The following is a 27430-nucleotide window of genomic DNA, read 5'->3' as shown; positions in this document are numbered from 1 at the left end:
CATGCTAAATGCTTTGATTGTAGCTATGTTACTACTTGAAATTTAATTATAAGAAGTTGTACCAAGAACAATGGATTTTTGGTGGATCCTCAGTGTGTCGCTACCTTCAAATGACATACTCTCATAATACGCAAGTTACAACAATTTTTTTGCCATGGATATGACGTTTCTCATTATTTTATTACAACGAATTACACAGTTAATCAAAGGGTTTTCAAGTGATTCTCAGTTTGCTGGTGCTCATAAAAAGTATATATATATATATATATATATATATACGCTTGAACTGATTGCTAATATGGCAGCTCTTTGCCGAAGGGAGTTGGCGTGCGTGTGACGTAAGTGGCGTTGTGTCATCTGATTGGTCAACCCTCAGACGCACGCTGAGAATATCTGACATGCCAGATATTGCTGTGCACGTTCGGAAAGACGTGCTTTTCCACGCTATGACGTCAGAAACTCGGCACGATCAACGCTCAACGTTCGGATGCACGGTCCGTGCGCCGACGGCTTTAGGCTCTGCAGGCATCGTAAGCCAGGTCTGTACTCTAAGTAGGCATCATTCAGAGGTACAGTGACAGGACATTAATATTTTAGAGGACTTGTAATAATTTCAAACATCTAATTGTGCAGGACATTCCACAAAGAAACATAGTTTAAGTTGGATATTCCTTCATATTTACTAAACACCATTTCATTACTAATTGTTGGGAATCTTTCTGATGAAGATAACCTACGCCGTCCTTCTGCATTCCCAACGTGTCTTATACTCAAAGAGAGCCAATGCGCTCACAGAAGTCATATAATTTTCAGACGTTGTCTTCCGCGTCTTTTCACGGCAACGTTTGTACGAAAACGTGTCAGGTGTCCACATGTATTTTAAATCCTTCGTCAGAATGAGAAACAGGCTAAGATCAATCTTGACTGTCTGGAAGTTTATAGGAGCTATTTGAGAGCTGTACTAGAAACCTCTGTTTCACGCCTATTACGTTAACACGAAGCATAAATTGTTACAGCGTAAAAGGTCCTACATTTAAGTAAAACCTCAGGTAAACCCTTTTTTACTTTCTTTTTATTCGGTTTCAAAGCTCTATTTTCCGTTCCGAGAAGACGAGCAGTAAATACAGACCCGTAATTGCAAGTCCTGAGGTTTCTGAGGAATCTAACCGACAGAAACAGGAAGAACAACGGAGAAACCCACCGCAATGCGGAAAATTTCACGTCACACAGCTGCTGAGATTATCTGGTAACAAAACAAAGTTGTACACCTGTCACTCTACGCTCATTAGATTCTGAGATGTCTCGAGCAGAATTTTCCGTGTTTCCAAGCTTCTGGACGCTAGCACAACAATGTCGTTCACTAAGTTTAGGAAAAACTGGAAATCCATACGTATTATAAAAATGGCTTTGTGTATGTGTTGGTTCATGTGTGTTCCACATCTCTTCCTAAATCACTGGAGCGATTTCATCTTGGTATACATATTTGTTATTGTTGCCTGACAGTAACAACCTACCTATCACAGTTCACAAGATACGACGTTTCGTACAAGGAGATGTGTGGAGAATTGACGCATCATGCATGAAGGGTTAATTTATTACTTCTGTGCCACTAACTAAAATGGGAATAAATTTCTCGGACTATATTCACATCTATCACAATATTACAATGAAATTGAACAAATTACCTCATTCATCATCTTGTTATAGCAACGTTGAACAACCTGCTCCTTCTCTCGTCATGTTAGAGTATAACTGTAATACCATATATTGCTCTAAATACCTACACTCTTACAGGAAATTGTAACAGATTGTCTGTATTGTAGAAATCATAAACAAATTGCCCTAATTACTGACATGTTTCAGCAAAATTTTAACGGTCTGTTCCAGGGCATCGCTAGTGGTTGTCAGCTACTGGATCTCAGACAGTTTTATAACACCAGAAGCTAACACTGTGTGCGTAGAATAGTCTGAGAGTGGGCGTCATCTAGTGGATCTGACACAGTCTTGCAAGCATCAAATAACACTGTAAAATAACGTTCCAAACATCAATACTGTTACATAAAATGGTAACAAAACAGCTCCCTACATCACCATTGTTGTACGAATTTATAATGAATTGTGTTGTACACCACTATTGTTACATGAAATTTTAACAACAAAGAAACGTCGTTTCGTGGATAGCTGGCCATACTGGAACATTTACATATGACGTAATTGTTTTATATTGTCGAGTTTGTGAGCAAAACGTTTCGTGAAAAAAAAAGGTTTCAAATAGACCAGAATGTCAAGACAAGTCTTCATATCGCAGGAATGCAGAAGAAAGGACAACAGCAAGTTGCAGTAGTAGCGATTTGTCCAATAGTAACCAGAAAAGTTGGTTTAACATGGATCAACAGGACGCATTCATTGCAACCACTATTCCTGTTTAGAAACTTACAAACCCCATCATCAAAGGTTTCCTGTACTAATATTGATTAAATCAAATATACCAGATGAATCAACATTAGGTAAAAATTACATGCCGACATTTTACGCAAATGTTCCGGGAGAACACGCAATGAATTCAAGGAGAGCATTATCTGGATTTCAGTTGACGAAACTACAGACGCTTGTGGCCGTTACATTGCAAATTTAATAGTTGGTACTTTAAAAAAATATGGCTCTGAGCACTATGGGACTCAACTGCTTAGGTCATCAGTCCCCTAGAACTTAGAACTACTTAAACCTAACTAACCTAAGGACATCACACACATCCATGCCAGAGGCAGGGTTCGAACCTGCGACCGTAGCAGTCGCACGGTTCCGGATGCGCGCCTAGAACCGCGAGACCACTGCGGCCGGCTGGTACTTTAAAAGAAGAGCCTTCTTCTTCCTATTCAGTGAACTGCAAAGAACATTAAAAGCCGGCCGCGGTGGCTGAGCGGTTCTAGGCGCTTCAGTCCGGAACCGCGCGACTGCTATGGTCGCAGTTTCGAATCCTGCCTCGGGCATGGATGCGTGTGATATCCTTAGGTTAGTTAGGTTTAAGTAGTTCTAAGTTCTAGGGGACTGATGACCTTAGAAGTTAAGTCCCATAGTGCTCAGAGCCATTTGAATTTGAACTTTAAAAAGTAAACTTTTATACCATCTCCAGACTTGTGAATGAGGGTGTTAGAAATGTATTTCCAGAATCTTCGGTAGATGAAAGTGTACTTGTGTTTATTTCAGATGCTGCTCCGTATATAATCAAAGCAGGAAAATCCCTCCGACTATTTTATCCCAATTTGAATCATGTGACGTGCTTTGCTCATGGAGTACATCGCCTTGCTGAAGAAGTACCTTCCATGTTTGTGAATGTAAATAAACTGATTTCATCCACAAAGAAAGGGTTTCGAAAACTTCCTGCTCGCATCAAGACCTACAGAGAAAAGCTACCAAATGTGACTGTACCTCCCGAACCCGTGGTAACTCATTGGCGTACGTGGGTCGAAGCTGTGTTGTTTTAGAAAGAACATTTTGAGGCTATTAGAGAGGTAGTAAACGACTTCGATAGTGCAGGGGCTTTGAAAGTTTGCCAGTACAAGGAAAGTTTACTGATTCCGGTATTAAAAACGACACTACTGTGATTAGCACACATTTTTCCCATATACCTGCAAGTATTAAAAAGCTTGAAGCTCAAGGTTATAAAAAATTATTGAGCAATTGTAGACACAATCTTACTACCGAACATTTGGAACAGTAGTCGGTTGTTTGTGTTTAAAATTGAAGTAAAATGGAAAATAAATCGTGAAGAATGCTGTGGTTCGATAATTCAAAAAAATTTATGATTGTATGTTGTTTTTTTCCATAAAACATTACAGAGCTTTTGAGCGGGTCCCTGTGTGTACGATATATCTAGAAGTTGGTACTGCACATATCGACTGTTTCGCTGTGACTCACTTGCATCGCATCCGCTTGATACCGACAACAATAGCAAAGGAGGAACAATTCTTGAAACACGGTATGTGTCCCCATTTTGCAAATTTTTAGACAATAAGGCCCCTTTTGTAACCTCCACCAGAAAGCATTCAGAAAAAGATATCAGCGTTCTATATGTACCGATTTTTCACGTGGCCGGTGCTCCATCCTGTAATTGATATGCACAGATACGACTTTGAGATATAATGCACGCAGTAACTACCATATTTTTTAATTATTTGATCTTGTATATTTCGACACTTTTCATGTATTTTTAAGCATTTTATGCACATTTACATGCATATTTTAAGGTTTTTATTATGCATATAATCCGGTTTCTAGTAATAAAAATAATTAGTGGCCAGACAGTAGCATGGATTATATTTTTCTACTGAAGAACATCCAATACATTCTTCTTTCCTTAAATGGTCTTGGTGATGTGAATTGTTACTGGGAAACTTCGAGAAACGTCAGGTGAAGAAAGTTCAGTCTTCATGCTACCCGTAACAAAGCCTCAAGTAAACCTAAGATTGATTGGTCAGTATCTTTACGTATTTTGACAAATATTACACTTGTGATATGACAATAGCACTGTGGCTCTTAATTTGTAAATCTAATTTACATGTTAATTGCATTCTTCCAGCAGCTGACAGTTATATAACAGTAATTCAAATTGCCTATTTGTCTCAACTTTTACTGCTTGCCTGCTCACCATAGTATTTTACTCAGCATTTGTTTTGTATAGTTATAGAACTGGTCATGTTCATTTTGTTACACAGTTTCGTTCAAGCCTAAAATGAGGAGTCAGCTGCCGGCATATGCATTTTTTATGCATGAAAATATATTGGGACACTTAATTTGAGAGCCACAGGCATATTTTAGGCATTAATTTTGAGAGATAATGTTTTCACGTGGGTATAAAGTACAGACAATTTACATAAGCATTTCACATGCATGTGTGTGTGTGTGTGTGTGTGTGTGTGTGTGTGTTTGTGTGTGTGTGTGTGTGTGTGAAGAGAGAGAGGGGGGGGGGGGTGCGGGGAGAGGGGAAGAGGGAGAGGGCTTACATATTATTTAAGATATCAAAATGTGGAAATAATAATGTGGTACTTGACAAATATTATGTGTCTTATAGAACAATAAAACAGAAAATTTGAATTACACATATTTAATTTGAGGTTCCATTGTGCCTTACGCGACTTATGGTACAATAAGCTAGCTGCATTCATTGGAATAAGCAGCCTAATCTGTAAGGTCAATAGTCAGTAACGTCCGACGTATTTTGATTAATAACAGACCAATTTTTGATGTGGACATACTTAATTTTAACATTCCATTGTGCCTTGCACAACTATGTTCATTGAAAACTACAGCTTAACTTGTAAGTTAGATTACTAGTGCCTAGTCACATCAGTAGTGTCCATACATTTACATATTTTCCATAATTTATTTAAGTTGTTCAGATACTTTTGAACGTGGCACCGTAATGGTAGCTAGAACTAGTGAACTAGCCATCTCAGATATTTTTGAAATTCTCTTCCCAGCAGGTGGGTTATTTCCACCATTTTGCTTTCTACCATTTCCTACTAATGCCATGTCGGATTTTGGCAACTGTCAAGCTACTGTACTGCCATCTTTAAATTTTTGATTTCTTGCCGCCTCCATCTTGGATATTTTCCATTTACAATACCAACAAATGATGGCCACTTGTGCTATGTGTAAACGCAGCATAGGCATTCACACACCAGTAATTGCAGTCCATAGATATAAGAGAGGAATTGTAAGTTAAAATAGAGATAAGTCTAACTAGCAAAGAGGAGTTAAATGTAAGCGGATACTGAAAGTAGGTAACTTAAGTAGATTTCCAGCGAGTGGTTGGCGCTTCTTGACAAGTCTTTTAAATCGTATTCTGTGCCATCTTCTCACGTTTCTTTCCCACTTCTGCTGCAGAGTTGGTTGCATTCCCTTCTCACGTACGTTTGGTGGAATGCAGATAATACGAACATATGGAATGGTATGCTATCTTCGTAATTGATATCATCGTTGAAACTTGTTGCTGGCCACAAAGATTACAACACATAAGCATTGGTACTATTGATGCAATAAATATAAATGTACCTAATCACACATTTCATTGTAGAAGTCACACTCCTGGCGACTTGGTCCTGATAGATGAATATTAGTGAAAATCAGGTATTTTCAGCCACATTCTTCTTGTTGCGCGCAGGGGCCAAGGATGTACACTCAGGCAGCAGGGTTTTCTCTCCATTGCCAAAGATATTTATAAGTTCTCGTCTGCTTTACTACGCGACTATACCAGAACACAGGTTGTCTGTCTAATGGGTTCCAGGGAAAACAAAAACTTCATTTTTAATATTTGACTGAATTATTGGCTGAATTTAAAAGCATACTCTTTAAGAGGTATGATATGACGTTCAAAATTTAACACAATAAGACAAGTATTACAGTTAGAGACTGTGTTTATATCTTGAGGCAGCGTAATTGTCGGCGCGGCCGGCCGGTGTGGCCGTGCGGTTCTAGGCGCTTCAGTCTGGAACCGAGTGACCGCTACGGTCGCAGGTTCGAATTCTGCCTCGGGCATGGATGTGTGTGATGTCCTTAGGTTAGTTAGGTTTAAGTAGTTCTAAGTTCTAGGGGACTGATGACCACAGATGTTAAGTCCCATAGTACTCAGAGCCATTTGAGCCATTTTGTCGGCGCGCAAACAAGTAAACACCCATACTTCATTCGTCCAATATTCGAGAATAATAGTACTTTAGGACTTCAAACTTCACTCATATTTCACACTGTTAAGAAGCTTTTCTCGGTAACATCCCCCTCTCCTCCCGCCCCCACAAAATGATGAACGGCAAAAACGTGTCACTTATTACATATTCGACGTTCATGGAGCAAAACTTTAGCATCAGCTAGGACGTTATAATGTATTGCAGCTTTACTCCTAACTATTCGTAACACACTTTTCAGACATAATCCATGTGTATCAATGAATATACCTGCAAAATTATATCACTGTACAACATATAGTTCAGGAGTTACGAGTTATAAACATAGAGAAGTGTGAAAAACTTGCTTTTGCTTAAAATGGAGGACAGAATATTTTCATCCAGAGTTTCATAATGAGAGCTCTTATCGACTTCCAAAAAACTGAAAAAATAATTTCAAACCTTTTCTAAATTTTTTCTCGGTTACGTGCTTAACGACTAACATTTAACACGTTAACTAATTTCTAAAGTAATCAGACGCTTGAAAGTGATTCACGTGCGATAGGTCGATTCTCATTGAATCAGGGGTTTATTGGAAATCACTAATTTATTGGCCACCATAGGTGAACGTCTTAATGAGTTAGAGTGGTCTGAAGATGCAATTAGAAGACCATAGTGAAGAAACTAGCATTAGAAGTAGTTTAGGGCTAGCCCTCATTTAAGTCCATCAACAAAATCACTGAAGAGTCACACGTAATGTTACGCGTAAAGCTGAGCAGTATTTTGTATTCAATGGATTTTCAAAAGCTGTATTTTCGCTTATTTTTCGTATTCACATATCTTAATACTAACTGTAAGTTTTTCACATTTTAAAATTGCACTTAAAATGGAGTTAAAAGATATCACTAATCCCCGAAAATTTTACAAATTCTCCTGACACATTCAGTGTGAGTTATGCATTAGTGTTTATCTTCTGTATCTCTCTTCCCCTGAAGTACCAATATCTTCATAACGAGCGCGTCCATTCTCCTCGAAGAATTCTGGCGTTCATGTGCAATATTATTATTCGTTACACCAGCATTTCGTCTTTAAATCACTCTAATATTTTCTTAGCAAGACGGAGACTGAATTTTTATTTTATTTTAATACTTATTTTGCTGGGCTAAGAAGTCGTGAGAGCCAGATTAAACAAAACAGACAACTAAGTACAGTTTTATTTACTACCTGAAACTCCGGTCTTTAGGCTTGCTTCCAAGGCGACTTACTGCGTCTCGATGGCGCTTCTGTCACACATGAAACAATGTGACTCAGCTGCGTTCGCGCAGCAAGATTAAATGCTAGAGCTTGACATTAAAGTACTACTTTTATTAACAGCACGATGCGAGCGTTGCGTGTAAAAAACCTTCTCGCCGCTTCCGTGGAAAGTTTCAAAGTTCCGTAATAACACTGAATTAGGAGGTGAGTCGCTCAAACTTGTGGCTGATGTGGTAGTTTCAAACGACGAAGGCCTCGTACAGGTCAGTTCAGCTTATTATTTTAAACGATGGGGATGTTGCCATGAAAGTCTTAAATAGGCCACAAGTTTTGCTATTTATCATTCATATTTTCTTCACTTTGCTTTGTACTGCTCTTAAAATTAAGTTATTTTTCTAATAAAACGATAACTATTAAACTCAAAGAAGAGAACTACAAATGCGTTGTATATTCCTCGTGTAAGTTGTGTAAGCAGTCACCAGTTGCATTAACACCGCCCTATTGACCACAGAATACCGACAGGATGAGAATGTGGGAAGCATCTTTATGTAGATGCCACAATTATAAATAGCCTGTACGAATTAGTTTCAGATAAAGCAATTTTATTTTGCTGAAGAAAATTGATGTACCGCTGATGCTCAGTTCATGATTCCTATACTGCAATCATGTGGTGATTTCTCGCGTGTAGCTTTGCCAAAATGACATGTAAGTTTAATACTTTATAGGTCGCAATAAGAGCAATAACTGAAGGGCAAAATGAGAAAGAAGCACTTGGACTAAAAGGAGTGTAAGGAGTACCATCTTCCATTCCTACCGCTCAGTCTGACCGTCGAAGAAGCTATAATGGGAATCAGAGAAAAGACCAGGTATAAGATTACAATTCAGGATGAAAAAGAATCGGTTATTACATTCGCTGATGACAAGACAATCCTCACTGCAAGTAAGAAAGAATTGTAGGACTTATTGTGCGGAATGAAGTCCAACAACAACTGAATATGGACTGAAAGCAAACTGAACAAGAAATTTTTGAGTAGTAACAGCAAAATTGGGGAAGAGGAAGAGCAAAAAGTGAAGGAAGTCTGCTATCTTGCATGGAAAATAACACATGACAGACGAACAAAGAAGGTTATAAAAGGGATCGTAGCACAGGAAAAGAAAGCACTCGCCTCCAAAAGGAATCTGTTAGAAGGGATACTCAAAACGATTCAGATAAAAAAAAGTAAGTAACCTATTTATTATTTCGTAGGTAATCGCCTTACCTGTAAATACATTTAGTCCTCTATGAGGCCAAATGGTCAATGCCCCCATGGCATGGACAAATGTTTGCGGTTGTCTAAGGAACACGAAGCAAGTCAACGGCTCCGAATGTCTTTTTTTCACGGCTCCAAAAATATGGAAAGATGGGAAAATATTGTCAAGGTTGATCGAAGAGTTCACGGGTGTGCTGTCGGTTCATAGTGTCCAACGGGGACAGGTGAACTCTTCGATGAACAAATACGCCGGGAGAAACTGAAGAATCACATTGTCAAGGTTGTTTCGACTACGCTGCAAAAGTTTCACCGGGAAGGCTTTACGTATCCTCTGTACAATGCCGACCTCTTCCTGTGTTATTTCCATATTTTCTGAGCCCTGAAGAAAGGGATTCGAAGCCGTCGATTTGATTCAGACGAAGAGGTGCACTCCTAGGTACAATAATGGTTCCGGAGGCAACTGCCAACATTTTTTCCGTGAAGGCAGTGATCGTTTTGTCTCACAGTAGGATAAATGTATTAATAGTTATGGGGATTATTTTTGAATGATAAACAGTTTTCTTACATTTTCCGTCTGTCTCGTTTTCATTTGATTGCCCCTTATACTCTCAAACATTGCCCCTAATTTGAGGTATAAATTTCAGTGAATGTACGTTTGGAGCACAGTTTTGTATGGTAGTGAATCATGGACTGTGGGGAAAATCGGAAAGCAAGAGAGTCGAATCAGATGAGACGTTGTGACATAAAAGAATGTTGAAAATTAGGTGGTCTGATAAAATAAGGAATAAGCTTCTTTGCAGAATCGGCGAGAAAAGAACATGTTGGAAACACTGACAAGGACTGGATCAGAGGACACGTTTCAAGGCATCGGGGAATAACTTCCGGGTTAGTAGAGGTACTAAATAGGGTAAAAAATATAGGGGAACACGGAGAGTGAAATATATTGAACAAATATACACGCGGCAAAGGTTGGATGTACGGATACTTTAAGATGACCTCGTGGCGGTTCGTGACAAGCCATTCAGAAGACTGACGAATAAAAATAAATGATGAAATTAAGAAAACTTTGTGAATAAAATAAGTGGCATGCCTTCTGACTTATCGAATATGTCCTTAATATTCAGCTTAATTCTAAAGAACCTAGTCACATACAGGATGTAACAAAAACGTATTCCTAAACTTTCAAGCGAAATTCCTCATGAAGACAGAAAGAAAATTCGTTATATGGACATGGGTCCGGAAAAGCTCCCTTTACGTGTTACGAGTCCAGTTTCTACTGCTCTTGAATGCTTTAATCATCTACTATGAAAAGAAGTCTCACCTATGAACAGCACATTTGCACCAATGGGAGGATTGCCACGTTGTTGAATGTACAATTCGCGTACGTGTACCGAGCTGGGAAATCAGTCGCACCGCTACGGTCGCAGGATCGAATCCTACCTCGGGCATGGATGTGTGTGGTGTCCTTATGTTAGTTAGATTTAATTAGTTCTACGTGACTGATGAACTCAGAAGTTAAGTCACATAGAGCTCAGAGCCATTTGAACCATTTTTGAAATCAGCCGCTGATACTCCCTGCACGCGGTGTGTATGGTACGGATACAACAGGTTCTCATGTAGCACTCTCCACACTGTCATGTAGTCAAAATTATTTGCTGCAGCAAATTTGTTTATGCTGGCAATGAGATTGTCAACTGTGCGAAGAGCTTCAGCCTCCAACTGAGGTGTCCTCGTCCTTCTAAGCCTCCCCCAGTGGCAAGTAGTAGCCTTAAAACGTCCCGAGCTCCCTAAGACGACGATCACTTGCTTCGTATGTCTAAAGTCAACCTCCTTTCGGAGCACAGTCGTTCCCGAAATTTCTGCCAATACAAACGTTGAGCGGCAAGACCATTTCTTCTGCTAACCCGTACAGTAAATTGGAACCTGCCAACTCAGCATTTGCGTACATTTCTCTTACACTGTTCTTGATAAGCAACGAAATGAAATGATCCTATGGCATTGATGGGCGGGACGCCTAATCCGCGGTAGTTAGGCCGCCGGTTTGTAAATCTGATTTCAGGAGACGCTGCCTTGGGCGACTTGCTTGTCGGTGATGTGACGAAGGCAGCACAATACTCAGTCTTCGAGGGGGAGAAAAATCTCCAACCCGGCCGGGAATCGAACCCAGGTTCGCTGGATCGTAGGCAAAGACGTTACCACATTTTTTAAAATCTCATTTTGTTTGACACAGTTCCTTGCATTTGTTCGGGGCGGATGTCCTATGACGCCCGTTCAAGTTCACCGATGATCCAATCACTCAGTTTTTTTATCCCAAAGGGCAGCTAATCCTCTGATCTAACATGCTGAGCTACGGTGCCCGCTACTCAGCTAAGCAGGAGGACTGCTTGATGAACATTAAACAACGGAGTCTACAAACTTGATTGTAGTAGGATAATGATGTGAGTTTCATGTCAGTATTAAATTCGTTTAACTGTAACAACAAGCACTGGTGGTGAACCAGAATATAACTTACTGTACGTTCTAACCAAACGTAACCAAGAGGATGTTTTGAATATTATGTAAGAAAATGTTTCAAGTAATGTTGGTACGTTTTGTGTCTCCGTGTTTCCCGTGATTAACGTGATTATGAAGAGAAGTAGAAATTTGGAAATTTGTGGCAAGGTCTTATGGGACCAAACTGCTGAGGTCATCGGTCCCTAAGCCTACACACTACTTAATCTAACTTAAAACTAATTTACGCTATGGACAATACACACACACACGCTCCTGCCCGAGGAAGGACTCGAACCTCCGACGGTGGGTGCCGCACGGACCGCACAAAGCGCCTTAGACAGCGCGGCTACCCCACGCGGCGAAGAGAAGTAGAAAATGAGCTCTAACATGGAAATAAAGTATCCCCAGAGCCATGTCCGTGTCACACATTTTATTAATCTATGTCTGAAGAATCTTTCCTGCAAGTTTGACCATACATTTGTGTCAGATTAGATTAGACTAGATTAATACTTGTTCCATAGATCATGAATACGACACTTCGTAATGATGTGGAACGTGTCAGGTTAATAAAAGATGTCTGTACAAGATATTACATTACACAAAATATTGCATGACACTAATGTTTAAGTTAGTTTTTTCCCCTCCCTTAATTTATATCTAAAAATTCAGTCAATGAATAGAAGGAGTTGTCATCTAGAAATTCTTGTAATTTGTTTTTAAATGTTGGTTCACTATCTGTCAGGCTTTTGATGCTGTTTGGTAGGTGACCAAAGACTTTTGTGGCAGCAGAATTTACCTCTTTCTGTGACAAAGTCAGATTTAACCCTGCATAATGAAGATCATCCTTTCTCCTGGTGTTATAGCTATGCACACTGCTATTATTTTGAACTGGGTTGGATTATTAAAAACAAATTTCATAAGTGAATATATATACCGTGAGGTTACTGCGAGGATCCCTGGATCCGTAAATAGATGTCTGCAGTATGACCGGGTGCGGGCTCCAGCAATTATTCTGATTACGCGTTTTTGAGCAATGAATACTTTTCTACTCAACCATGAATTACCCCAGAATATGATGCCATACGAAAGCAGTGAATGAAAGTAGGCACAGTAAGCTAATTTACTGAGATTCGTATCACCAAAATTTGCAATAACCCTAATAGAATACGTAGCTGAACTCAGACATTTCAGCAGACCATCAATGTGTTGCTTCCAGTTTAACCTCTCATCAATGGACACACCTAAAAATTTTGAAAATTCTACCTTAGCTATATTTATTACCGGAGTTGTGCCATTTACTGTACAGAACTGTATATACTGTGTTTTATCAAAATTTAAAGAGAGTCATTTTGCTGAGAACCACTTAATAATTTTGTGAAAAACATCATTTACAATTACATCACTTAGTTCTTGGTTTTTGGATGTTATTACCATACTTGTATCATCAGCAAAAAGAACTAACTTTGCATGTTCATCAATGTGGAATGGTAAGTCATTAATGTATATCAAGAACAGTAAAGGACCCAAGACCGAACCCTGTGGGACCCTGTACTTGACAGCCCCCCAGTTTGAGGAATCATCTGTTGTTTTAACACTACATGAGCCACTTATTTCAACTTTCTGCATTCTTCCAGTTAAGTATGAATTAAACCATTTGTGCACAGACCCCCTCAAACCATAATGATTTAGCTTATCTAAAAGAATTTCATGATTTACACAATCAAAGGCCTTTGACAGATCACAAAAAATACCAATGGGTATTGTCCGGTTATTCAGAGCATTTAATATTTGATAAGTGAAAGCGTATATAGCATTTTCTGTTGAAAAGCCTTTCTGAAAACCAAACTGACATTTTGTTAGTACTTTATTTTTACAAATATGGGAGGCTACTCTTAAATACATTACTTTCTCAAAAAATTTCGATAGAGATGTCAGAAGAGAGATTGGGCGATAGTTGTTGACATCCGACGTATCCCCCTTTTTATGCAGTGGTTTTACAATGGCATATTTCAGTCTATCGGGAAAAACACCCTGCTCCAAACAGCTATTACATAATTGGCTGAGAATCCTACTTATCTGTGGGGAACAAGCTTTAAGTATCTTGCTGGAAATGCCATCAATTCCGTAAGAGCTTTTACTTTTGAGCGAGTGTATTATTCTTTTACTGATTTCAGAGGGAGAGGTTGGTGTAAATACAGTTGTTTCAAACTGCACAGGTATGGCCTCTTCTATTAGAAGCCTTGCCTCTTCTAGTGAAGATCTAGATCCTATTTTCTCCACAACATTTAAAAAATGATTATTGGAAATATTTTCAATTTCTGATTGTTTGTTAGTACACTTGTCATTCAGTTTTATGGCACTAAAGTCTTCCTGTGCTCTTGGTTGCCCTGTACTCGAATAGTAGTATCAAAAATGTCTCAAATGGCTCTGAGCACTATGGGATTTAACATCTGAGGTCATCAGTCCCCTAGAACTTAGAAACCTAAGGACATCGCACACATCCATGCCTGAGGCAGGATTCGAACCTGCGACCGTAGCGATCGCGCGGTTCCAGCCTGAAGCGCTTAGAACCGCTCGGCCACTGCGGCCGGCCAGTATATTAGTATCCATGTGATTATCATTATTTATGGCTATAAGTATGGAAGTGTGGTAAGCCGTTTAAACTTTTGTCAGTGTCACCGAAGAGCACCTCTGTAGTGACGTTTCTTCAAAAACAAAAAGAAAAGGACAGTGATGTTATCTCTGAAATCCAGAGAAAACTATGAATGGAATATAGTGGTAAAGTAATAAAGGCAGAAGTGGAAGCCGTAGAATGTTTTCTTAAATGGAAGTTTTGTTTCTTACTGGAGCTGAGGTGGTTGTGTAAATACAGGAATATTTTGTTCTTGTTTTAAAGCACGAAACAGCGGTGTATAAAGTAACGTAATTAGCGTTTAGTCGTAATGCCTGTCCATGAAAATGTGCTGGCTTTGTCGCATTAGTACGTGACAAAACTTCCATTCGCATGCGAAAACTCCACGCCAGCATTGCTGGGTGGCGCTAAATTGCTGTCATTTTGTGTGCGTCTCGTCCACTGACGGTCCTCGCGTCCCTGACTGAGAGCTGGTGGTCACGCCGTGGTGGCTTCCAGGGCGGCCCTTTGTCGTCACTTGTAAGCGATTCTGCGATAACGGAGAACAAAGCTTTCGGGAGCGCTCCAGGGACGACGTGGAGGGGCTGGGGGGAATTTCCCATGGTTTTATCCCCAGCCCAGACCGCATGCATATATGGATGAGGCAGTGTCCGTCAAAGTTATTCACGCTACAGAAGATCTGACGAGACGCACCTCCGCAACCTGCGATATGAGAGCCTTAGTGGTGAGTAGACATGCGCTTCTGTGCTCAACACTAATCGCTCATCCGCTGCTGAACGCCTTAGACACATCTGTGAACCTCGAGTGTACTGCTGCTACCTATTTCAGGCCCGAATACCTAGAGTTCTTCCAGAACTGTCTGTGTGTGTTCGTCTGACTATTTTCTGTTATTTATCAGCATACATGAAGTATCAGTGTTATAACAGGCATATCTCATTACAAATATAGGAGGGCGGACTGAAAAGTTATGCGTCCGAATTTTTTACGTGAACATTCTTAAAGCTTTTTAAATAAAGCAAAAGGTAATAACATTCTACAACTTTATTTTTCATGTCTACGTATTTACAGCCCTCTACCGCTGGTGCGCTCCGAATTTTAGAGGGTAACATGGCGGTGTGTAACGTAACTATGTCGGTGCTTGAGTAACAGCGTGCTGGAATCGAGTTTCGAATTCGAGGAGTCCGTCCACACATGGAATACCCCCTCCATCAGCATCACATTGCCAGACCATTTGCAACAATCCGAAGCCTTGTGTTCGTCGTCTTCGATCATCATCCATCATACGTTCTCGACTTTGCCCTATTCGATTTTGATCTGTTTCCAAAACTTAATGAACACCTTCGAGGACTTTGCTTTGGTAGTGATGAAGTGGTGCAAATAGGGATGCGCCTGTGGCTCCGTCAACAAACGTTCTACAGTGACGTTACCAACAAACAGGTCTCTCGCTGAGACAATTCTCTTAGTCTTCAGGGAGACTATGTTGAGAATTAAGTATGTAGACACGAAGAACAAAGATATGGAATATTAACAACGTACATTTTATTTTAAAATCTTTAATAATTTTCACTTGAAAATTTCGCAGGCATCATTTTTCACCGTGTCCCCGTATTTGGCTCTCGTAAGGCTGATCTCGCCTTCGTTTGAGTTAAAAAAGAACTTAAACTTGACCGAATAGAAAACTTAAAATTCTTTATGGTATGCACCCAGAGGAGGAATTGACATTTATGTTGCAAGATGCAAGATAAATGGAACACAGTGAATTAATTGTCTTGATCTATACTTGACACTAAATGGCTCTCAGAGTTTTTGATAAAGATACAAACTTTTGAAGCAATATTCCCTGTTTAGACCACACAGCACAAATCTAAGTGTGGACAGACTGCGATGAGGACAAGTCATTTTTATTGCATTCTTTTACCAGTCGAAGAGAACGGGGCTTCAGTTATGATGTCAATTGTAACACATTTTTCCAGATAGTTTTATGTTAAAACCGAATAGGTAAAATCTGTAATTCCGAAGCGTTTTCTACTCCACGAACGACGATATTTGTCTGGATCAGTATGCCATATACATCAGAATATAATATGCTTCTAACACTGTGCTCTGCAACTTATTGCTCAATGGTGTAGAATAGATAATTTTTTTGCTACCGATTTCAGTTTGTAAGAACTTCGATTGCGGCGGAGGGCCCACGAAGCCACAGAGCCGGGTTGTCAAGAAAGGCATTGTGCAAAAGTTATTGGATAACGATATGCACAGACACAGATGGAGGTAGTATCGCGTACACAAAGTATAAAAGGGCAGTGTACTAGCGGAGCTGTCATTTGTACTTATGAGATTTATGCGGAAAGGTTTTCTGCGTGATTATAGCCGCACTGCGGAAATTAACATACTTTGAACGCGGATGACAGTTGGAGGTAGATGTATAGGACATTCCATTTCGGAAATTGTTAGGGAACTCAGTATTCCGAGATCCACAGTCCCGAGAAAGTGACCACAAGCAACAATGCGTCACGTAACCGCAGAAATCACTGTGTGACGTACGAGAAATGATCCGTTAGGACAACGCTACGAAATTTGCCGTTCATATGCTATGAAAGTAGACGGCCGACGCTAGAGCCTTTGTTTCAGAGCATATCTTGTGCAGCGCCTTTCCTGAGCTTGCGACCATATCAGTTTGATGCAGCTCTTGGTCTAGTGGCTAGTGTTGCTGCCGCTGGATCACGGGGTCCCGGGTTCGATTCCCGGCCGGGTTGAGGATTTTCTCTGCGTTGGGACTGGGTGTTTGTGTTGTCATCATCATCATTCGTGAAAGTGGCTAGATTGGACTGTTTTGAAAGTGAGACTTTGTACGGCCGCAGATGACCCCACAAACCGAACATCCTATCGGTTTGACCCTAGACGACTCGAAAACTGTCGCCGATTTCAGTTTGTGAGAACTTATGGTAAGATTCGATTGTGGAGGAAACCCCATGAAGCTATAGAGCCGGGTTGTCAACACGGTACTGTGCAAGCTAGTAGTAGCCTCCTAATAGAGGGGGGCTGCGTTTACATGGAATGGACTGGGTCCTCTGGTCCAACTGAACCAATCACTGACTGGAAAAGGTGATGTTTGGCTACTTGGAGCCAAATTTATGGATGACAATGCTCCACATCACCGGGCCACAGTTATTCGCGACTGGTTTGAAGAACATTCTAGACAACCGAGCGAATGATTTGGCCACCCAGGTGGCCCGACATGAATCCCATGGAACATTTATGGAACATAATCGAGAGGTCATAATCGGCAATACTTTCACAGTTATAGTCGGCTATAGAGGCGGCATGACTCAGTGTTTCTGTAGTGGACTTCTAACGCCTTATTGAGTTCATTCCACTTCGGGTTGCTGTACAACGCCCGGCAAAAGAAGGTCCGACAGATATTAGGGGATATCCCATGACGTTTGTCAACTCAGTTTATTTCCTCCCTCAGTTCACTGACTGCACTTAGAAGGAACGACCTGTTATACGGCCTTGTGTGAGCTCTCAGTAATTTGTTTTCTTCACGGCCGCTTTGCGTCGAGTATAAGAGATACACAGAACTAATCGTAGATTTTCTCCGGAGACTGAGTCTCATAATTTTCTACGTAATTATTCGAGAGATGCCGCACACTTTTTTTGTGGGTCTGGCAGTTTATACTTTTATTTCCGTCATATTCAAACGTCAGTGAAGCAAGTTGGCGAGGATTGGAGTTGCTTTCCATTCAAATGGCTCGATATTCTCACTGCACGCTGATTATCCGGGGTGGCATTGTTACTTATTTATCCCAGTCTTTAGTTGAACAGTAGACGGAAACAAATCCACGTATAGTTTAATTCTGCATCTTTTTTAAAAGTATATTTTACAATGTACAAGTAAAATATTGTAGAAATACACTGTGGGCCTATTACTGATTTAGCACAAGACTTGATAAAATACCAAATTTCTTTCTTTATTACCAGAAACAAGAATAAATAACAGTAACGTTTATTGCGACCAAATGGTCACTTAAAATTTTCAGTGACTGTGTGCGTTCCGAGTTACAATCCATTTTTAATAGCCGAAAGATAGTTCATAGCCTGGTGCTCCGTCAGAATACTAGATGTTACAAATACGACAGGGAACCACAAATGCACCTCCGACCAAAAAGTTGCGAGCCTGATTTTATTCCTTAAGCGACGTCAGCGCAGTAGCTGCGGCGGAGCTTGAACTAACAAGTGTAAACAACACACGTGCATTCAACCAGTCGGCTGTGAGCAGGCAGGGTTAAGTAGTGGATGTGAGGCCATAGTGTCCAATGGGTTGTTTCACAAATCGCAACAGAGCAACGAAATATCCCTAAACCAAGTGTTCGGGACATTCTCCAGAATGTTTTGGAAAAGAGAAAAGTTTGTGCAAAGTTTGTCCTGCACACGTCGACTCCTGAACAAAAAGAACGACGCGTTGAAGCTTGTCGTCTTTTGACTGAAACGCAAAACGCGAACGATTCTTTCCTGGAAATGATCATCACAGCTGAGGTGACTTCCTGTTATCAATACGTCCTACCAAAAACGAGAAAGTGCTCAAATTTACCCATCGCAACACAGCTGGTCGCAGTTCCAGGGAGTCAGTGAAATTATATCTGCTCAAAGGTTTGGTCATAGCCCCGAATAAGTATTAACCGGAAGAATCAAGCCAGGAGAATACAGCGAGTGTGGCAGTACATGAATGCCCATTTCAGCGACGGCAGTCGTAGTATTCCGTCTCCCATGGATATGAACGTTGTCGTGTTGGAAGGGCATTTCTTGTGGCAGCGTACTCTCTCCGCACAAAGCCGCCAACAGCCTGCGAAAGTCCGCAGTGTTCACACCCTCCTTCTACGAAACCACATTGTCCAGCTCTGTCCTTGGTTGTCACACTCCATGATGTCCGCTCACTTAAAGCTAGCAATTGGGAAAATTTTATTTATGTTATCTTCCGTTTATTCTGAATCTTAGGTGAGCGTTTGCATACTTTCTTAAGAATAACAACTATAATGTAGGCACACAGTATGTTTTAAAATGTCCTTTTCGGCATGGGTTTTGTAACTTTTCTAGCATTAGCAGAGCCATTAAAGCCTAGTCTCCACCATACTGTCTCAGTGGATAATATCGACAGACGAATATGGCTCAATGTCGACAGGGTTTCGATATTTCCGATGCTATAAAACTTTAAAAAAAGGTGTTTCTTCTTAAATAAGGTGTAATACCTAATTTCAGATGGCGAGGACAGGAAAAAGAAAACGACATAATGCTAAATGTAATGCATTTACTTTGCTGAAGTGAGGGCGAATAGTGTATAGAGTATCAAAGTAGTTGAACATACTAACAATATTCCAGTTTATGGTCTACTAAAATCAAATTCAGAGAAAAATCCCTAGAGAAAAGATTTGATTTTGCTCCTGAACTGCAGCAAGAATTACTCAACTGGGTAACAACGTTGGCACAACTGTTCTATGACATTTACTGGTTGAATTTCAGTGAATTTCTTATGACCTTGCGGAAAAACTGATCCGTAATCACAATTTCAATAAAATTACCAAAGTGACTGGGAAAGACTCTGTTTCTGATTTTGAAGAGGGGAATCCTAAAATAAGGTTAAGAAACCGTCAGCAACAAGTATCAACAGAGTTCTTCTTTCAGTTAGTATTTTTTTTAATTTGATCACCATACTGATTTGACCACCGTACTGATTTGATATATATTAAGATAAAATATGTTACTTTCTTAGAATAGGAATTTTATTATGTCTGTATTTCATACTGCTGGTATCACACTGTAAGCCCATCGATATTACCCAGGTACTTGGCTAAATACCAGTAGTTTGCAGACTTGAGACAATGTTCATATAGCTTTGAAAATATTAAACATTTTTCGATTTTTCTGGTACAGCTATAAGTCTAACATTCCTAGGTCACTGAGGGTGCCATGAATTTTTCCATAGGAGAGACAGATTCCAAAACAAAAAGTTTAATCTCTTAAGGTCTCACCTGTTGGATGCAATCAGTAATATTTGGTTTGGTTCGAAAGTTTGCCTCCTTGCTTGAAGCTGATACATGTGTGTTCTTCTGTTGCAGCCATCAGAAAACTTGCTCGTGAAGCTGTTGATTAACGTTGTATAAGGCAGAAAAAAGGGTGGGTGTGATTTTCGTTTATGACGGACGACACCAAACTGTTGGAGTAGAGGTGCGTTTCTGTGCTGAAATGTTTCCTGATCGTGCCAAGACCTCACCATCCGCATGTGTAAACACTATACAAAAAAAATAAATTTCAAGAGTGTTATTGTGAAAAATCCAATTCGCCAATGATGAATAACATGTACTGATCGGCAAGAAGTATAACTAACGCCGGCCGTGGTGGTCTCGCGGTTCTAGGCGCGCAGTCCGGAACCGTGCGACTGCTACGGTCGCAGGTTCGAATCTTGCCTCGGGCATGGATGTGTGTGATGTCCTTAGGTTAGTTAGGTTTAAGTAGTTCTAAGTTCTAGGGGACTGATGACCACAGCAGTTGAGTCCCCTTAGTGCTCAGAGCCATTTTTTTTTTTTTTTATAAATAACATTTTGTCAGCACTAGCGTACATCCAATATGTCGCTAAAGTCGGTTTCGCTACGCGAGTAGAAAAATTCAAAGGAATGACCTGTGAGCACTACATTCAAACTATTCGCTCCGACAACAGCTTGATGGCAATGACTTTCAAACTCCAAAACCATGAACAAATCAGTCTTCGCAGTATACTCGTGTAGTCAGTTGGTGATGCACACTGCCTGAGAGAAATTTGTTACCTTTTCAAAAATCCCATCATTGGTCTCGGATTTACTGATGGGAGCTGCAGGTAATCTACCTACGGTTCCGAATATATTTGCTGCCATAGTTATCCCATGGGAAAAGAGGCGGCCCATATGGCACCAACATGAAGGATATTCCACCCACCCTACACAGATGATTACATTATTAAAATAATTCATCGAGATCATTCGATCGGTTATCTGGGGTACCCAGAAAGACATAAATGTCGTACTCGTACATTTGGACTTCTATCTATTGAGAAAATTAAGAGAATAGACATAAGAGAGAAACCTGGCAATTCTCTTACTCATTCTGGTTGTACACTGGTGTGCAAAACTTAAGGACAAAAGTAACTTCTCAAGTTGTGTCACTGGCAAGCAACAAAGCTCGATGAAGACACATAAAAAGAACTGCTACAATATGGTACAAAATGTGACTGAAAGAAATACACAATGAGACGAACAGAACTGACGGTTTTGGTAAAGATAATTACACTGAAGTCGTCGCGATTCGTGATGGTACCCTCAACCCCTCAAAATGTGACACACGGTTTTTAACAGGTGTGTGATCACAACGGACGGCAGTGCATGTTCTAGAACCTTCTCCCGTGATGACCACAAAGTTGGTAACGCGTGTTTGTGGTAGAGTTTCTATTCCTCCAGCAGCGCTGTTGACAATTGCTGGATGGCCGTTAGTGCATGTGGGCATACTGCAACACTTCTCCCGAACACATCCCACAAGTGGTGGATGAAATTTCAGTCGGGGGATGAGCAGGCCAGTCCTATCATCGAATATCCTCTCCTTCTGAGAGCTCCTTCACCTCCACTGTTCGATGCGGTAGCCCATTGTCACCATAAAAACGAAATCAAGGCCGAATGCACCCCTGAAAACGCGCATGTGGGGAAAGAATACAGCTTCACAACAAATATTTACGGGCGAGTGTATCGTGTTGAAAGATTTGGAAGTCAGTAAACCCGCATAACATTACGCCTCGCCACACTATAACACCTGGACCACCAAAGCGACAATGATCGACAATGTTGCACTATCCTTATAAGTGGGGAGGGGACAACACGTAATGCATCCAGTGACATCTACATCTACATCTACCTACATGACTACTCTGAAATTCACATTTAAGTGCTTGGCAGAGGGTTCATCGAACCACAATCATACTACCTCTCTACCATTCCACTCCCGAACAGCGCGCGGGAAAAACGAACACCTAAACCTTTCTGTTCGAGCTCTGATTTCTCTTATTTTATTTTGATGATCATTCCTATCTATGTAGGTTGGGCTCAACAAAATATTTTCGCATTCAGAAGAGAAAGTAGGTGACCGAAATTTCGTAAATAGATCTCGCCGCGCAGAAAAAAAGTCTTTGCTTTAATGACTTCCATCCCAATTCGCGTATCATATCTGCCACACTCTCTCCCCTATTACGTGATAATACAAAACGAGCTGCTCTTTTTTGCACCCTCTCGATGTCCTCCGTCAGTCCCACCTGGTAAGGATCCCACACCGCGCAGCAATATTCTAACAGAGGACGAACGAGTGTAGTGTAACCTGTCTCTTTAGTGGACTTGTTGCATCTTCTAAGTCTCCTGCCAATGAAACGCAACCTTTGGCTCTCCTTCCCCACAATATTATCTATGTGATCTTTTCAAATGAAGTTGTTCGTAATTTTAACACTCAGGTACTTAGTTGAATTGACAGCCTTGAGAATTGTACTATTTATCGAGTATTCGAATTCCAAACGATTTCTTTTGGAACTCCTCAAACTTTTCGTTATTTAGCGTCAACTGCCACCTGCTACACCATACAGCAATCTTTTCTAAATCGCTTTGCAACTGATACTGGTCTTCGGATGACGTTACTAGACGGTAAATTACAGCATCATCTGCGAACAACCTAAGAGAACTGCTCAGATTGTCACCCAGGTCATTTATATAGACCAGGAACAGCAGAGGTCCCAGGACGCTTCCCTGGGGAACACCTGATATCACTTCAGTTTTATTTGATGATTTGCCGTCTATTACTACGAACTGCAATCTTCCTGACAGGAAATCACGAATCCAGTCGCACAATTGAGACGATACCCCATAGGCTCGCGGCTGGATTAGAAGTCGCTTGTGAGGAACGGTGTCAAAAGCATTCTGGAAATCTAGAAATACGGAATCAACTTGAGATCCCCTGTCGATAGCGGCCATTACTTCGTTCGAAGTGCACAAGAACGATGTTTTCTGAAACCATGCTGATTACGTATCAATAGATCGTTCCCTTCGAGGTGATTCATAATGTTTGAATACAGTATGTGCTCCAAAACTCTACTGCAGACCGACGTCAATGATACAGGTCTGTTGTTCGATGGATTACTCCTACTGCTCTTCTTAAACACTGGTGCGACCTGCGCAATTTTCCAATCTGTAGGTACAGATCTATCGGTGAGCGAGCGGTTGTATATGATTGCTAAGTAGGGAGATATTGTATCAGCGTAATCTGAAATGAACCTGAAACTTCCTGGCAGATTAAAACTGTGTTTCCGACCGAGACTCGAAATCGGGACCTTTGCCTTTCGCGGGCAAGTGCTCTACCAACTGAGCTACCGAAGCACGACTCACGCCCGGTACTCACAGCTTTACTTCTGCCAGTATCCGTCTCCTACCTTCCAAACTTTACAGAAGCTCTTCTGCGAAACATGCAGAACTAGCACTCCTGAAAGAAAGGATACTGTGGAGACATGGCTTAGCCACAGCCTGGGGGATGTTTCCAGAATGAGATTTTCACTCTGCAGCGGAGTGTGCGCTGATATGAAACTTCCTGGCAGATTAAAACTGTGTGCCCGACCGAGTCGAGTACCGGGCGTGAGTCGTGCTTCGGTAGCTCAGTTGGTAGAGCACTTGCCCGCGAAAGGCAAAGGTCCCGAGTTCGAGTCTCGGTCGGGCACACAGTTTTAATCTGCCAGGAAGTTTCATATCAGCGCACACTCCGCTGCAGAGTGAAAATCTCATTCTGGAAACATCCCCCAGGCTGTGGCTAAGCCATGTCTCCACAGTATCCTTTCTTTCAGGAGTGCTAGTTCTGCATGTTTCGCAGAAGAGCTTCTGTAAAGTTTGGAAGGTAGGAGACGGATACTGGCAGAAGTAAAGCTGTGAGTACCGGGCGTGAGTCGTGCTTCGGTAGCTCAGTTGGTAGAGCACTTGCCTGCGAAAGGCAAAGGTCCCGAGTTCGAGTCTCGGTCGGGCACACAGTTTTAATCTGCCAGGAAGTTTCATATCAGCGCACACTCCGCTGCAGAGTGAAAATCTCATTCTGGAAACATCCCCCAGGCTGTGGCTAAGCCATGTCTCCACAGTATCCTTTCTTTCAGGAGTGCTAGTTCTGCATGTTTCGCAGAAGAGCTTCTGTAAAGTTTGGAAGGTAGGAGACGGATACTGGCAGAAGTAAAGCTGTGAGTACCGGGCGTGAGTCGTGCTTCGGTAGCTCAGTTGGTAGAGCACTTGCCTGCGAAAGGCAAAGGTCCCGAGTTCGAGTCTCGGTCGGGCACACAGTTTTAATCTGCCAGGAAGTTTCATATCAGCGCACACTCCGCTGCAGAGTGAAAATCTCATTCTGAAATGAACTTAATCGGTATACAATCTGGTCCTGAAGACTTGCCCGTATCAAGCGATTTGAGTTGCTTCGCAACCCCTAAGGTATCTACTTCTAAGAAACTCATGCTAGCAACTGTTTGTGTTTCGAATTCTGGAATATTCCATTCGTCTTCCCTGGTGAAGGAATTTCGGAAAATTGCTTTCAATAACTCCGCTTTAGCGGCACAGTCATCGGTAACAGTACCATCGGCACTGCGCAGTGAAGGAATTGACTGCGTCTTGCCGCTTGTGTACTTTACATACGACCAGAATTTCTTCGGAGTTTCTACCAAATTTCGAGACAATGTTTCGCTGTGGAACCTATTAAAGGCATCTCGCGTTGAAGTCCGTGCCATATTTAGCGCGTCTGTAAATTTTAGCCAATCATTGGGATTTCGCGTTCTTTTGAACTTCGCATGCTTTTTCCGTTGCCTCTGCAAGAGAGTTCGGACCTGTTTTGTGTACCACGGGGGATCAGTTCCATCTCTTACCAATTTATGAGGTATGAATCTGTCAATTGCTGTTGCTACTATATCTTTGAATTTGAGCCACTTCTCGTCTACATTCGCATAGTCAGTTCGGAAGGAATGGAGACTGGCTCTTAGGAAGGCTTCTAGTGACACTTTATCCGCTTTTTTAAATAAAATTATTTTGCGTTTGTTTCTGGTGGATTTGGAGGTAACGGTATTGAGCCTAGCTACAACGACCTTGTGATCATTAACCCCTGTATCAGTCATGATGCTCTCTATCAGCTCTGGATTGTTTGTGGCTAAGAGGTCAAGTGTGTTTTCGCAACCATTTACAATTCGCGTGGGTTCGTGGACTAACTGCTCGAAATTCGGAGAAAGCATTTAGGACAATCTCGGAAGATGTTTTCTGCCTACCACCGGTTTTGACAAGTATTTTTGCCAACATATTGAGGGAATGTTGAAGTCCCCACCAACTATAACCTATGAGTGGAGTATTTATTTGTTACGAGATTCAAATTTCTCTGAACTGTTCAGCAAACATATCATCGGAGTCTGGGGGTCGGTAGAAGGAGCCAATTATTAACTTAGTGCGGTTGTTAAGTATAGCCTCCACCCATACCAATTCGCACGGAGTATCTACTTCGACTTCACTACAAGATAAACCACTACTGACAGACACAAACACTCCACCACCAATTCTGCCTAATCTATCTTTCCTGAACACCGTCTGAGACTTCGTAAAAATTTCCACAGAACTTATTTCAGGCTTTAGCCAGCTTTCTGTACCTATAACGATTTCAGCTTCTGTGCTTTCTATTATCGCTTGAAGCTCAGGGGCTTTCCCAGCACAACTATAACAATTTACAACTACAATTCCGACTGTTCCTTGATCCAAGCACGTCCTGTATTTGCCATGCACTCTTTGAGATTGCAGCCCAGCCCGTACTTTCCCGAGGCCTTCTAACCTAAAAAACCGCCCAGTCCACGCCACGCCACACATAGTCGAACATGATCGTTTAGCTGGTACATGTGTCAAGGTGTGAGGAGGAATAATACAGCATGGGCGTATTTACCCCCAAACATTTCCCCACAGTACTGTCTCCGTTCAACGTTATCACAGGTGGCTGTACATATCTATTTCTTGTTTTCAAAACAGTGTCACGAAAATAGTTTCCGAAAATAGATAAAAAATAATAAAAAAGTTAGACAAATGAAAGCAAGTTCATCATGGTGTGTTATTCCAAATTTTTGTAGCAGTTTATTTTTAGATATTTAATTTAGAGTCACTCTTTTTCATGTTGTTATTTTTGCTAACTCGATGAGGCTACATGAGTACTTTTCAAGTAACTCAGATGTACATTGAAGCTTATTAGCACATACAGCAACATTTGTGCTGTCGGATTTGATATCTGTGAGCGGCTTAAAAAATGAATGCCGTTCTTGCAATGCTGCAGTGTTCTCGCCAAGAAGCAGGGGAGCGAGACTGTAAGCGGTGACACACTTCTTGTGAGTGTCCCAAACACATTCTGGTTGGGCCACACAGGTGGACACTCCACTCCTCACCGTTAACTCTTCCCCAATGGAGATATTAGCACAGTGTATTGGGATGTAAATGCCGTACCGCACTGTTGCCGGAATATCAGAAGCGACCAAGTATAATCTCTTGGCCGAAAGTATGATGTCCCGTCGGGATTGTGCTCGTGTTCTGAGGCATAAATCAAAAAAATGACAGAATACAAGTTCTGAGAGAAAAATTGTGTTATACTCAACAATGACAAAGAGTGCCCTTGTCGCACTCCATACACAAGTCCTTGGCAAAGCCGGGCTAAGGTAAAAACCTTAACTGTTCACAATACAGAAATATACATATATACTGAAGGCACTTCTGATGTACGACTTTCGTAGAGAAAGTTGCGACTACAGTATGACCATTCTCTACCGCTGTTAATTGGAGCTACTAAACAACTGAGGATGAACTCTCAAGAACTGGCTAGAGCTGCACTCGGGCAGTCTCTGTATACCCCACGGATGGATTCAGCCTTATAGTGAAATTGCCTGCTTATGGTGTATCGTCTAAGTTATGCCACTGGATTCGTGATTTCCTATCAGATAGATCACAGTTCGTAGTAACTGACTGAAAATCATAGAGTAAAACAGGAGTGATTTCTGGCGATTCCCGAGGTAGTGTTATAGGCCCTGCAGTTCTTTATCTATATAA

The 27430-nt window shown here is 41.2% G+C and overlaps 1 protein-coding gene and 1 non-coding gene across 3 annotated transcripts in view; both read left to right on the top strand.

Moving 5' to 3' along the window:
• The first annotated feature begins 14896 nt into the window (after nucleotides 1–14896).
• LOC126266815 (uncharacterized) overlaps nucleotides 14897–27430 on the top strand; it is a 56299-nt gene continuing 43765 nt past the window's right edge. The window contains exon 1 of one of the 2 annotated variants that reach the window (XM_049971371.1): nucleotides 14897–15012. In XM_049971371.1, the coding sequence (XP_049827328.1) occupies nucleotides 14923–15012 (90 nt within the window). In that variant the 5' untranslated portion in view covers nucleotides 14897–14922. The remainder of the gene's footprint in view (nucleotides 15013–27430) is intronic. The other variant, XM_049971370.1, reaches the window with a different exon arrangement.
• On the top strand, nucleotides 23983–24057 carry Trnas-cga (transfer RNA serine (anticodon CGA)). Its single transcript has one exon. It is a non-coding gene; the product is annotated as a tRNA-Ser (tRNA).

This window comes from Schistocerca gregaria, chromosome 4, assembly GCF_023897955.1.
Source record: "Schistocerca gregaria isolate iqSchGreg1 chromosome 4, iqSchGreg1.2, whole genome shotgun sequence".
NCBI classification, from domain to species: domain Eukaryota; kingdom Metazoa; phylum Arthropoda; class Insecta; order Orthoptera; family Acrididae; genus Schistocerca; species Schistocerca gregaria.
This window is presented reverse-complemented; position numbering and strand designations above follow the sequence as displayed.